The sequence below is a fragment of the Rhinolophus sinicus genome, chromosome 2, assembly GCF_057876585.1.
Source record: "Rhinolophus sinicus isolate RSI-liver-muscle chromosome 2, RSI-T2T, whole genome shotgun sequence".
Lineage (NCBI taxonomy): Eukaryota > Metazoa > Chordata > Mammalia > Chiroptera > Rhinolophidae > Rhinolophus > Rhinolophus sinicus.
Window position 1 is genome coordinate 92,865,986 of NC_142502.1, and position 14,288 is coordinate 92,880,273.

Consider the following 14,288-nt stretch of genomic DNA (forward strand, 5'->3'; position numbering starts at 1 on the left):
TTTAAATCTGTGATTGTGTAGTGTGTGTGGCTTATTCTTTTTGAGAGTGGCACAGTAGTTTCCTACAACGTTCTACATTTAACTAGAAGTAGGAGTTTCTGTGTACTTCATTAAGTTTTTTAAAGGTTTCTGTATTCTGGGAAGATTGTTCCAAAGTTACATTTTCACTAACAGAGTATTGAACACTCCATTTATACTCTACCAAAAATAACAACACCAAAAATTTAAATGCATCCCCCAGATACATGCTTATTCACAACTTTATATTGATAAGTTTATTTATGTATCCTCTGCTGGAATTCTGTATCTTTTCCCGCATTGCCTTCCGTACCAGCTGTCCTAAAGACACAGCACAAAGAAAACTCCATCCAAATAAACAATATTTACTTTGTGATGCAATTGCCCCGAGACTCTTTCTCCTTACCTATTCTGATGAATTAGTCGGGCTTACCTAAAAAGTAACTTGAAAAACTCTCTTGGTCTCTTGTTCCCTTGAGCCTAAAGCCAGTCCTCCATAGCCAACTGCATAGCCAACTTTTTTCTACACTTGACACTCTACTTCGATGTAAACACTCAAAAGACCTAGCTCAGTCAAAGGAAGAATTTGATTTCTCAAAGTTTTGGAAATTTCCAAAGGAATTGACATGCCCAATGGACACCCCACCCCAAATCCCAATCTAGGTAGTGGGAAGTGTGTATAATCAGCCTGACATACCAGAAACTGCCCTTTTGTGCATTTACCTGTGGTTTCTTACCTCTTCCTCTATACTTCCCTCTGATAAAGCTTTTTGACTTACCAGAGCCCCTTCTTGAAAAGGGAGAGTAAATGAAAGAAGACATGAGGTAGGACTTAAAATTTACTTTTTCAGATGATGCCTTTGTTCTTAGGCCCACCCTAGAAGGGTTAGAAACACAGAGCAAGTCATGGGATGTCCCTCCCTAGCATTTCTAGGCAGGAGGGATCTTAAAGTACAGGGGATTAGCAGTTTGACAAGATCCAGTGACATAATCATAATGTATTGGTAATCTATATTTCTTACATATAATCGTGATGATTTATTTGTTTCACCAATCATAATCAATGTCTATTACTGAATCAGCTGTTTAAAAAAAAAAATTATCAATTTCACCAGAAAATCTTTTCTGACCTTACTCATTTTGTCCTTTTTGCTTTCAGCTCTTTTCTTGAGCTCCATTTTCTCCCTTGGTCTCTGCCTTGAATCATACTAACCATTATATATCAAAGAACAATATGACCACCTGCCCAGCTGCTAAATTAAGGCATTCAAATTAAATGTAAAATGAAAGATTTCCCACATTCAAGAATTAAATCCTCTTACTTCTGGCTCTATCTCCATTTGGTTTTTGATTCTATATAAAATTGGATTTTGCATTCAGAGAACACATACTTTAACACATACGCATACACACACATGTTGTATTGGTTAAGGTAATGCTTCTGCTCCACCAGATATGCCCTAAAATCTCAGGGGCTTGCTAGAAAAGAGGTTTATTTCCCACTCACGTGAAACCCCACTGACAGTGTTATAGGGGAGGAGGAGGAAGGGAACGGGAGTGTGCTCCATGCAGTCATTCAGAGACGCAGGCTGAAAGAGGCTCTGCCATTTTCAACACTTGGCTCCAAAGATTAGTTGCAAGAAGAGCAATTAGGGTCCTGCAGAGAGTTCTTATGGGACAAGCCTGAGAGTGGCATACGTTAATTCTGTCTTTGCATTATATTATTCTGGCCCACGCCACAGCCAGAACTCACTCACAGGATCACTCTTGGACTGGGAACTATAACCCTGATCGGAAAACTACTTTCCAGAAATGGATTTATACTATGGAAGGAGCACAACCTTTGGTGGACTTTCAGCCATCTCTATACACATAAATACATTCATGGCTATGCTTCTTAGTTTTTCCAGTCTAAGTATCCAGGAACCTCAGGGCTTGAGGAGCTAAGGAATAGGGTGGTGAGGTAGGAGACTTCATGCTAAGCACCAAAGACTAAAGCAAATGGAGCTGCTACTAGCAGAGAATGGCTTAGAAATAATCCATTCATGAAAAGAAAATGAAGATGGCATTAGCTTGTCTTGTCTTTCACTCATGCATTCTTTCATTCATCAGACATTATCTTGTTTACTTGCTTTATGCCAAAGTGCTAAGTGCTGAGGATACAATAAAACATTTAAGCCATACAGCAGGATAAGAGCTATAATGGATTTATGTATGTGGAAGTAATCTGCGTTATTTTAGGGGAGGAGGCTGGCCTTCCACTAAAGCAACAGGAGGAATTGGCAGCACAGTCTCAGAGGCCTATTTACCCATTGAATTTCAAACATTTCCTTGCAGCAGCATCAATAGGTTCTTGGAAACTGCAGCATTAAGCAAAACGACATATATCGAAACCAGTTTTACCACAAGCTGACATAAACAAGAGTTAAGTTCCAAGGCATATTTCTGGTCACAAAATCATCACCAAACTTCTAAATAAAGACCCGAAACACTTCTAATATTCAACAGTAAAATAAATGTGAGCTATACATACATTTAAGAACGATTAATAAAAACAAGTAAGATAATTATTTTCCAACCAGCTTATTCCAGTGCTGGGTCACGGTGACCAGGCAGGCACCCACCCCTGGACAGGACGCCCCTCCATTGCAGGGCGCGCTCACACCCACCCACACTCACTCAGACTGGGACCATGTAGACACCCAGGTCACCTCACACCTATAGGACTTGGGAGGAAACAGGAGTCCCCAGAGAAGATCCATGCAGACAATGGGAGAACATGCAAACTCCACACAGACCGCAGCTTCTGCCGGGAATCAAATTTTTTTTCCTCATCAACATTATAACAACACAACTTGAATGAAATGATGTTATTGGAGGACCCGCGGTATAATTCCTTGCATATATGCAGCCCTGGCTCCAACTTTATATTCCACTCTTCAAGGACAGTAATATGATCGTATTTTCTTATTAGAAAGATCTTTCTGACCGCAGATTGTTTGCAGGATGGAATCAATGGCAGTGAAATTAAAGGCAGAGAAAGTCAAGATGCTACTGTTGTAACCTTCACTAGTTCTTTCTTCCTATGGGACAACATTTAAATTCCTGTCTGTAAAATGGTCAGGCCCTTGCCTAACAGTCTTGCTGTGTTTCCATGATGTCCACCCCTAATCCTTAACTCCCCCTGGGAATTTCTGCAACATGGGGCTACTCACGATGTCTCCTACTTCGACACGTCATTCCGCCCCCACCCCCACCTACACTTCAGATGTCATCTCTTTACGTGTCTGCCATCTAGAAAACCGCTTACCTTTCAAGGTTCAGCCAAACATTCCTTGCTTAGGGAAAGCTTCTCTAACTCCCGCTCCCTACGGCAAACATAGGCAGTCCTTCTCTTAGCATGCCACTGACCTTCAGAAGACAGAGTCACAGAGACAGGGCCTTTTGACGACCGCATTGATCCTTTGGGTCAACCAGCCCCGCACCGTCGTCAGGCTATGGACTGCTGATGATGGAGTCAAGGATGACCGTGTCTCTGACGCTAGTGGCTGGGTGGGAGGTGGTGTCACTATTAAAACAGGGAGCACAGGAAGACCAGCAGGCTTAGTGGATACAAGTTCAGGTTAAAAAATGATACAGTTGCTTTTCTACAAGTATTGTTTTGCTTCACGATTCTTTAATTTCAAATAATGAGTGAGACTCATCGAATGCTTTTATGTACATACACCTCAAACTAAAGTCTAGACCTTTGTGAAAAGAGAGGAGGAACATTTGCAGAGAAGGGCCACTATTCACAGATGTCCTGTTGTTTTTTTCCATGCGGTAGATTTTAGCAGGAGAGCAAAACGGAGATAAGGTGAGAAGGAGTCATTTCTAGAGTCTTGATTTCTCACAACTGTAAGAGCTTTGCCGTAACATCCATCCCTAATTAATACCTATAAAGACAAGTACCTGTTACCACTGTAAGCCATCACCTCAGTTGTTACCCAGGCCCTCCTTTTTTGCCTTTTTGCTAATGTGACGATTAATGATAATTGCTAAAGATTGAAATGACTAAATGTGTATCTCATGATAACGGGTGTATAAAACTGACCACAATTTACTCTTCTCACCTGCCTACCGAAGCTGTTTCACATAAAATTGTCTCCATCTCCCCAGGCTTGGAACTTTAGAATCTCCTTCCTTCCTCCTGACCTCCCTGCCTCCCTTTCTCTGCTAACTCCAACCTGCCTCCCTTCTCATTTCACGCCCCATCCCAGCCAGTACCTTGACAGCCAGTTCCTCGTACAATCCTGAACATTTTATCTCCACGGTGTTTCTCATATCCATTTCTTTCTTTATATTCCTATTGCATCTCCATAATCCAGGCCTTTGGTGCCTTCTGGCAAGAGTTTGGAATTACCAAAATTTGCAGTTCTTCTCCACTCCAGTTCAACCTAGATCTTTTCATAAACTTTTGATAGATCCCATACCCTCCTGAGTGAAATACATTCATTCTTCACCTTGGCACTCAAAATCCTCATCTGTGTGGCCACAACCCCCCTTACCCCTTTCTGATCTTGTAACTTATCATTGCCCGTCTCAGACTTTATATTCCAACTAAATGGGCTGCTCACTGGTCCATGAACAACCCCCTAACCTTGCTTATAAGACCTTGCTTATAAGACCTTCTTAGTTCTTCTTTGAAGGTTTTCTTGATTTTGCCGGTAGATGGGAATCTTTCATCTCTTTAAGAAACCTCTCCTTGTCACTGGCACCATCTTCACCTTGGAGATAAGACTCTGAAACCTTACCTGAGGAACACCTCCCTCCCTGTCCCTGATGCGCCTCCCCCTCGCCCCCGCCCAGTCTGGTCACTGAGTTCTCGCTTATATTTCTACAATGGCTATGGCATTGCTCAGCACCTAATTTGGTTCATCATTGCCACTGACTTTGATAATTCAGTAAAAAAAAATGCAGCCAAGTTGATTTCTACCCTCCTAAAGTTCCTTTGAGATGTCAGTTTTCTTCACTCCTGCCTTTGTTACTTTCCAATCCAGTCTTCACATCCTCACTAGAATTATTCCCAGAATGCAGACGTGTTCACATTCTCTCCTCCAGAACATTAAAGATTTTTAAGACCTCACACTTTGGAGACCAGCCATTTGGATGTAACCTAGCGCCACCCCTCTCCAGCTGTTTGACCTTGGGCAAATTACTTTCTACTCCCTCAATGGGGCCTATCCTGAAGTTTAAATAACAGAATGCTAATGAATTTTTGTAGCGTGACTTCACAAGATTAGCCCTAAGTAAATGATAGTGTGACAGGATGATAAATTTCAAGTTTCAACTAAGACCAGGATAAAATCGTAACTATGACATTCCAAACAGAGTAGGTATCAGACTAACATACAGATTTTCAAAGCAGGTGACCAAAAGCTGGTTAGAAAGCTCTACAACCTGAAGGAGGGATGAGTGGCTAAAGTGAGTGGATATAGAGAGATGGTTTTGTGAGGAGGTTTTCTTTGTAGATACCCACTCTGGGACTCGGCTGTCACCTCAGAATGGAGGTTTAGGATGGTACCAGTTCCCTCCCCTCAAGTCTGATTGGGTGGATGAGGGCATTTCTGGGGGCAATTTGGAAACCTGAATGGCCCCGATGAAGGATTCCTACTTTATTGTCCCTTGTAATTTAATTTAGGCGTGTGTGTGTGTGTGTGTGTGTGTGTTAGCCAGGACTTGTCTGGTTGCAACGATATCTGAATTAGCTTGGGAGAAAAGGGAGGCATTGGTTGGTATGCTACTAGAATATTTACCATAACCAAGGGGAGAGTGGAATAAGTGACCCATGGAAGGACAGGGGCCACTGGGCCTCAGGAATAACTAGAAATGAGGACTCCAATGCTTCCAAGGACTTCCTTTCTCTACGTTTTCTTTCTGTTTATGTCTGAATTTGGTTTAATGGTGGAAACACTTGGCCGGCAGTAGCCCCAAGCTCCTGGGAACACAGGGGACTGACATTGCAACCAGAAAAGTCCTGGCTAACACACACACACACACACACACACACTCATACGAGCACCTAGATTAAACAACCTTGTTATTTAATTCTGGTTGCTGGAGAAAACAGGGATAAAAGCTAGATTTCTTTGTAGATTGGTTTTGATTTGTGAACCATATAATAATTTTTTCATAATTATAAAACAAAATTAAATTTAATTGGGAAGGCAGTCCTTGTGAATCAAAAGGTTTTACTTTTGAAAAAAAGTAAACAAATTTTGAAAACTTTTAGAAACAAATGAACCTTTAAAAGTGAATATTTCTAAAAGTAAACATTTTAGAAACCGATGAACCTAACTTGGTGTCCAGTTGGTGGAATACAGGAACTATTGGAAGTGACTTGTAAGTCTCAGTACTATGTACCTGCTGTGTAGGCTCTACCCAAAAGGACAAACAAAACAAAAACCAAAAAACACATGGGGGAAAATATGTAATTGTTCCTGGTAGAATTAATAATGTGATTCTGAGGCTGCTGTGCGTATAGTGTGGGGTAAGGCAAATGGGTAATTGTGTTGCTGGTTAGACCCAAGATATTTGATGTGGAATTAAGAGGATGCAGATGGAAGACTGGCGAGTTTCAGCATGAACACAGTAGTCCTGTGTTTGAATTGGAATCATCAGTCTGAATTCATGTATACTAACTTTAAAATATATTTGTGTATGTCCTAGTCCTGTCCGCTAAAAAAGTTTATAAGCAATAACCACCCAGTGAAAACAGCACCTCTCTGTGTACCTAAGTATATCAACTAGGATCTTAAAATACATTGACATACTCACTAAATGGAACTGAGGCTCATTGGAGAAATGGCCGATTCCTTATCTGGGGCAAGAGATGGACAAGATGAGCCTGGAACACCTTGTCATGCCAGAAGGTGACTGGAATTGTGTCAAAATGACACGGGAACCAACCTCATGAGACTCTCACCAGCCAAAGATGGGCAACTTAAGTATCAATAACAAAACTACAATGGATTTAAACCCATCAAATATGTTTAACAAATTCATAATGATGCTTAAAAAAGAAAAAACCCTCAGTGATCTTTGAAGGATAATACAGGAACAAATCTCTCTCTCTCTCTCTCTCTCTCTCTCTCTCTCTCTCTCTCTCTCTCTCTCTCTCTCTTTTTAACTAGCTAATAAAGGAAAAGAATCACGTGTATTTTTTTGCCTGTCTTCCAAAAATGCAGCTCAGGGGAACTACATAGTAGATGAGAAGTAGTTCCTCTCAATGGAAGCATTCCATAGAGAAATGAAGACGTATTACCATCATTTTGCAACTCCGAAGGAAAGAATGAATCTAGGCCTTGAGCATGAGAGGCTGCCAATACACAAAAGAGAGACACCTGGGCCTTACATACCCCCACCCCTCACCCCGTGGAAGTACACACCACTATCTAGGAAGGAGTCTTGCCAAAGCTGAATCTATCAAGCCTCTGGATCTCATTAGCAGGACCAACAGGTAGCAGAGGAACCAGTTAAATGACACTAAGTGGAGGTCATCAAGAAAATCTAGACTGAGGAACGTTCTAAAGGGCAAATAATATGGTTTCATCATCAACAACAACAAACTACAAGGAAGAAATAAAGAAGAGATGGAGGAGAATGCTATCGATGAGACATGAGAGATACAGCAGTTTGGATCCCAATGTAAACAAACTATTGAACAAAGGAAGGAAAGAAGGAAGGAAGGGGCAGCAGAATGGGCCCAGGGAGGGGTGGGGAGTAAAGAGAACATCTGTGGTGCAGTTAGCGAAATGTAAACCCTGGTAGGATATTTGATGATACTGAGGAATTATCCTTGCTTTTGGGATTTCATGATGAGAGGTATTATGATTTCAAAAGAGGAACCCTAGTCATTTAGAGACCTATATGGAACTATTTACAGATCAAGTGCTGTGATGTCAGACGTCTGCTTCAAAATCACCCAGAGTGAGTGGGAGGGTGGGTGGGGACATGGGGCAGTGGTTCTCAGACTTGAACTTGGATTAGAATCACCCGGAGGGCTTGTTAAAATACGATACTGGTCTCACCTCCAAAGTGTTCGATTCATTCTTGACTGTGGCCTAAGAATTTGCTTTTCTAACAAGGTCCCAGGAGGTGTTGAGGCCGTGGGTCTGGGACCACACTCTGGGACCCACTAGCAGAGATCAGCCCTAAGTTATTCTTGCACCTGGGTGATGGGTGCATGAAAGCTCATTGCACTATTTTCTCTACTGCTGGATGTCTTTGAAATTTTCTGTAATAAACATGAAAACAGCTTAAGTGATCCAGAAGGACACGTCGGAGGAGCAAAGCCTTTGGCAATCCGTAGTTGTAATGGGACCATCTATGCTCATTAGCAAAACAGATGTGGCTGCTGCTCCTAGGATTGAAAGATGCACATCTCCTGCTCACTTGGAGGTCAGTGCATCAGCTTGGCTGTCTGTCCTCTTAGAGAACTGCCTGGCCTGAGGGGCAGGGAAATGGCCTTCCCTTGAGGGGTTGGCACCATGTTGTCTATTCCCTTAATGTGGTCAGTCATTGGAAGAGCGGGGGTTTGGATGAGGACTAAGATTTGCTGACCACTCTAGCTAGGAAGTGTGTTCCTAAGCAGAGCTGTGTGCCAAGGAGTTCAGCTGTTAGGGATGGGGGTGATTACTAAACTCAGACACCCATGTATCGTCCTGCAAGGACCTTCCCATAACACTAGATCAGGAGGCACCTCTATTGGGTTGAGTCCCTTTACTTTTAAGATTCATTCACTTATCTATTCATACTTCAGATATTTATTAGAGTACCCAGAAAATGTAAAGCACTTTCTAGCCCCTGAGAATATAGAAGGGAACAGAATAAGCAAAACTCTCTGCTTTTGTGGAGATTAAATTTTAGTTGGGGAAATAAGCAATAAACAAGTAAAGAACTATATGAACAGTAATTTCAAATAGTGAAAAGTGCTATGAATAAAATTAAAATGAAGATGCTGAGGTAATGATTGATTCTGTGTGTGTGTGTGTATGTGTGCACGCATGTGTACACATATTTTATTGTAGATGATCAGGAAAGGCTTCGCCAAGGAGACAATATCTGAGGTGAGTGCTGGATTAGAAGAAGGAGCCAGCCACCGTGAGGAGATCTGGGTATTTTCAGACAAAGTCAATAGCAAGTGCAAAGGCCATGAGATGAGAAATAATTGCCTTTTTTTTTTTTGGAATGTCAAAATGACTGGTGGTCCTGGGACGTGGAGAACAAAGAGGAAAATGATATGCGATGAGCTGGGAGAGTAAGCAGGAGCCAGGGTATGTAGGGCCTTGTAGCCATCAGCCAGCTGCTTATAAATGCACCCTAGACACCTCCAAGGCTGTCAGTCATCTCCCAGCTCTAGGAAGTACATTCTGTCTAGAGAAACAGGACATTCTTTTAACAGGGAAGCCCCATAGGGGCCCTGGTCTATAGAAAAATGAGTGTTTTGTATAGGCAATCGTGTTGTATATCTAATTTGTTGAACCAACCTATTAAAAAAAGTAATTTTATTTCAGAATCATCATATGCTCTTAATGCCTTATCATTCTACCCGGAAAACATTATATACTCAAGTTAAGATTTGGTCCCCTGTTAAAATACAGATTCCTCTGCGATGGGTAATGCTATGAGTTATCCGTCATTTCATGCTAATATAAATGAATTGAGAGCTGTGTCCTTGAAGAGTTGTTTTAAAAGAGGAAAGCATAAAGTTCATGGGTTCTTGAGTATAGGAGGGAATCTCCAGGGCAGAAACAAATCAGAAAGGAGAAACTGAGGCGACATCCGAAAAACTACCTATTTTACAGTTTTGAGCAGGGCTCTGCTTCCTGGATAGACAAATGTCCTCCTGCCAAGACTTAGTATAGCAAGGCGCTTTTTCTTGAAATAACACATATGTCTTTTAGTAGCTCTTTCCTAAATAGAAAGTGCAAAATAATTCACAATCCCATTGATTTACGTTGCTCCTAACTCCCGGATGCTCCTTGGCGAGCTCTGGACACACATGCTGGACTCACCCTCTATGGACCAGCATTTCCATGACTATGAAACAGTGTGTGCTGGAGGCAGCTCACACTGCGGTGTGAATAGGTGATAGTCATCAATTTCCAACTTTGCGTTCAAGTGACTTCATATTGATTGCTTGACATCACCTGTGATAGGATTATTTACACTCCAGAAATCAGCAAACACTACACATTGAGCTTTTGTCTCCACAGAGGTGATTGTTACACACTTACCAGCATGCTGCTGCCATGAGACCTTTTAAACATATATTTTAGCATATGCCATGGCATAGGAAAAAATAAGCCATTTCTTCAGTTTGCTTTTTGAATAGATGTTAACGGTATTCAAAATTGCATTCACTTTTGTATATCTTTTACAGTTTAGCTGACTATATATATATATATATATATATATATATATATATATATGCATATATAGGCATATATATACACATATATGTATATATGTATATATGTATATCTTCCATTTTCTTTCTCAAAAACTTTGCTTGGCATTCCATGGTTAATCAGATAGACACTAAGGGCCCCTCATGGCTTTGAGTCGTCTCTCTCTTGTTGCCTTGTCTACCCCTGGCTCCAGTCAAATTTAACCTTCAATGTACCTTGTCTCACAAGTCCCCTATTCTTTTTTGCCTCTGGACATTTCGAGTCTGCTGCCCCTATGTGGAGGGCTCTCCTCACCCCTTCTCTGTCTGACAAAGTCTTACCCACGTTTTAGGATCAGAGCAGAGGTCATCTCCTCCGTGATGCTCCTGCCACAGCTCCCTTCAGCATTGTTGCTCTTTCTCCAGAGCACCCCCAAATGCTGTCTGTACGTCCTCAGCCACCGTCACCACTGTCTCGTATAGGTGTTGGTCTCCATGTCTTATCTCCTCCCCTGGATTTTAAGCCCTTGAGGATAGCAAATTTTGCTTATTCCTCATTTTATCCTTTAGAGCATCTGGTGCAGAGCTTTGCACCTGGTCATCGTTCAGTAAATGTTCGTTGAATTATCTGCATATATGATTTCATATTCCCCACAGTCCCTGGACAATGTAGTAAGTGACACACACACACACACACACAGTTTCATCAGTGTAAATGTTTGTATTGGTGGACAGGTTTCAGTGAGCATGGGAAATGCCTTTTTGAAGGGGGACACTAGGATCAAATGTAGTCCAGTGAGGACCAATCACAGAACGTCTACCTTTAGTCTGAAATATCACCTTTCTCAACTGCATGCAAAATTGGACCACTTTGTTCAACCATGGGTTAGAAAGGCACCAATCTGTTACAAATCATTACGCTCTGATGGCCACCAGAGATGCAACTGCACTCTTACGGAGGATAATCCTGCTAGAATGTTAGTGAGTTCTACTGGTGCTTTTATAACTAAAGAGACATAAAAACTAATTTGATATATATATATACATATATATATATATATATGTATATATATATATATGTATATATATATTTGGCTCACTTCTGTGAAAGGCCATCCCCGTTCTCTTGTTTTATTCTTTAAATGATTACTGCCTTCTCGTGCTAGACACTCTGCTAAAGCCTCAAGATATGAAGGTGAATTATCCATGGTTCTGTCCTCCAGAGATTCACAACCAGAAAAAGAGACTGAAAAAGCAATCGGACGTGTTCAGAGTCTCAAGCGAAACAGAGCCCCGCCGCTCTGACAATGACCCACATCAGTGTGTTTGCCCATTAGACTCTGCCATCTGTCCCCACCTGAGACGTTTGCTGTAACTCCTTTCCACAGGCTGCTTTGGGTGTGAATGACCTTGGAGGTGGCCTGAAATCCCGAGCTTGGAAGGGTGCTTTTAGAGTTACTGGTCTGCACTTATGTGCTTCAAATAGAATTTCACAAACCTCTAATTATCTCCTCTTACCAGGCTGCCTAAATGACTGACGACCAGATCTTGAGGCACTCCAAGAATGGATTTCTATTCAGCTGGTGCCCAGGACTGGGAGGCATTAGGATGCCCAGAACATGTGTGGCTTCTCTGAGCAGCACAGGACAATTAACAGAAGGAAAGCAATTTGCAAAATGCCTGACTTCCTGCTTGTCTCTGAGGCAGAAAATTCTCACACCTTCACCTCAGGAGGCTCCCTCTGCAGAATAATTTCACCCCCTCCTCCCTTCCCCCTCCCTCAAATAGAGCCTCTGGTGTCAGTTCCCCCCCGCCCCCCACCGCTTTTTGCAAACATAAGCACTCGGCTGAAACAACAGCTATGACTCAGTTCCTAGCTAGCGCTGCCTGAATTGATTTAGTCTGAGTTCAGATTTAGCACATAATCAGGTTCAATTTGCTCCACTGCACTGCCTAGAGATAAAAGGCTTGGGGGAAAAAAATAGCTTCAGCTTGTGTCAGTCTTTGTGGTGATGTCATTGCCATGAGAAAGCCAGCCCTTCGTGACTCTGCTGTGTGCTCCTTCAGACGCGGAGGGCTGCGTGCATTCAGCAGGAGTGGGCTCCAGGTGCAGAGCGCTGGCCGTCCCCAGGGCAAGGCAGCACCCAGCCGGCCACGGCACCATCCACCTGGAGGACGCTCTTCCCATCACCCCGTCAGGCACAACTCAGAGGCTGCCTAACTCTTTTGCAAATCAGGAAGGGGAATGCCAGCCCCTAGCATGGACTGTGATGTTTCCACTCTGATTGCCTGTGTGATGGACATCGAGGTCTTTACAAATCAGGAGGTTAAGGTATGCACCTGCAGTCTTCTGTGTCATGCTTGCTGTCCCCGAGGCTGCGTGGCACAGCCTTTTTAGTTTAAGGAAACAAGACTTTGGTTGGTAGTTTTCGGCTCACTATGTATACTAGGAATGCATGTGTCGAGAGCGTGACAGTATTAATTAGAATAAGTTAGAAGAGGGGAACAGCACATTCATTTTGAATGCAATAAGGTCTACCATTGTTTTTTCTCGCCTTTTCTATGAGGTGATCCCTGGTCATCCCTTTCACGGTAGACATGTTTTTGTAGTCTCCTGTCTGTGTCAATAAGGAGAATTTGCCAGTCCTGAATGTTGAGGAGGGTTTTGAATCTATGATTAAATGAAGGAAGCACACATAATAAACGTCATACCCAGGACACCCTGCTAGTGGGACACTAACCCCTTCACGGCATGTCACTTAAATATGCCATGATCTGGTCTTCAAATTGAACAAAAGCTGCCCTACAGATGGCAGTTTCAATCTCAAGCTCTCTGGAAATCAAAGTTGGAGAGCAGCTGTCTAATTTTTTGTTGTTGTTAGGCAAAGGAAGCAAGTCGTTTTCCCTGAGCAGTTGTCCATAAAGAAAGTTCAGGCATAATTTTCCATCTTAAGATTTAGTATTCTGTGGCTCTGGCCTTGGCTGTTTGTCTGCAGCAATTGTTTAATTGTCATGGTAATTGTTCCCTGAGGGTAGTCATTCTCATCTATTTTCCCATTTGGTTTCATATTATTAAAAGGATTCCAGGTTTATAAAATGGGAATTTTCACCTCTGATCTCATATTTAATATAATAACTAGTAGAAGCTTTTTATTTAAACAGTTTTCTCTCTCTCTCTCTCTCTCTCTCTCTCTCTCTCTCACACACACACACACACACACACACACACACACACACACACAAAGGACAGTTTGCTCATTGTGTGATGGAAAGAAGAAAGAGGGAGTTATATTGCATAATCATTTTCAGCCCTTGCCTTAGCCTTTAAAGGAAGACCTTGAATTCTTTATTGTTGAGTGTGCAGGTACTTCCCAGGTGGAGATTTATGTGTTCACTAGCATAACACATGGTTCTGTCATTCAATGTTGTGGTTGTGATCACTCTTTTGAAATGGAGGAAAAAGTCTGGTTGTTGTTCCGTACGTGTTTTAAATGTGTGACCCTGTGTTTACCAACTCTTAATGCCAGTGCTGTGGAAGTGTCTACGCCTGTCATCCTGAGGTCAGAAAATAAAATAATGCCTATATTTGCATCCGGAATGGAAACATGCCGGCAAAGACTCACAGTCCTGCCAGTTGTACCAGCCCTAAGCACTCCAGAGGGAGAGCAGTCCTCAAAGGCTCTCCAGCTGAAAACCAATTTGAAGTTTGGTGTGGGTAACTGGGTAGAGAGACATCTTTCACCAACTGCTGAAACTGAATTAAAACTTCATACTTCTCCCCTCTCCTCGCCAGTTCTCTGTTGTTTACATGCTTGCCCTGCATAAGATAGTCTAAACTTTT

The 14,288-nt window shown here is 42.2% G+C and overlaps 1 protein-coding gene across 6 annotated transcripts in view; it reads left to right on the forward strand.

Moving 5' to 3' along the window:
• The window catches only part of RCAN2 (regulator of calcineurin 2), a 247,656-nt gene that overhangs the window by 133,799 nt on the left and 99,569 nt on the right, over positions 1-14,288 (forward strand). Inside the window, exon 1 of one of the 6 annotated variants that reach the window (XM_019734724.3) lies at positions 12,375-12,779. The exons of the other annotated variants lie outside the window; for them this stretch is intronic. Within the exon in view, the coding sequence (XP_019590283.1) occupies positions 12,693-12,779 (87 nt within the window). The 5' untranslated portion in view covers positions 12,375-12,692. Of the gene's footprint in view, positions 1-12,374; positions 12,780-14,288 lie in introns of those variants that run through there. 6 annotated transcript variants of the gene reach the window in all.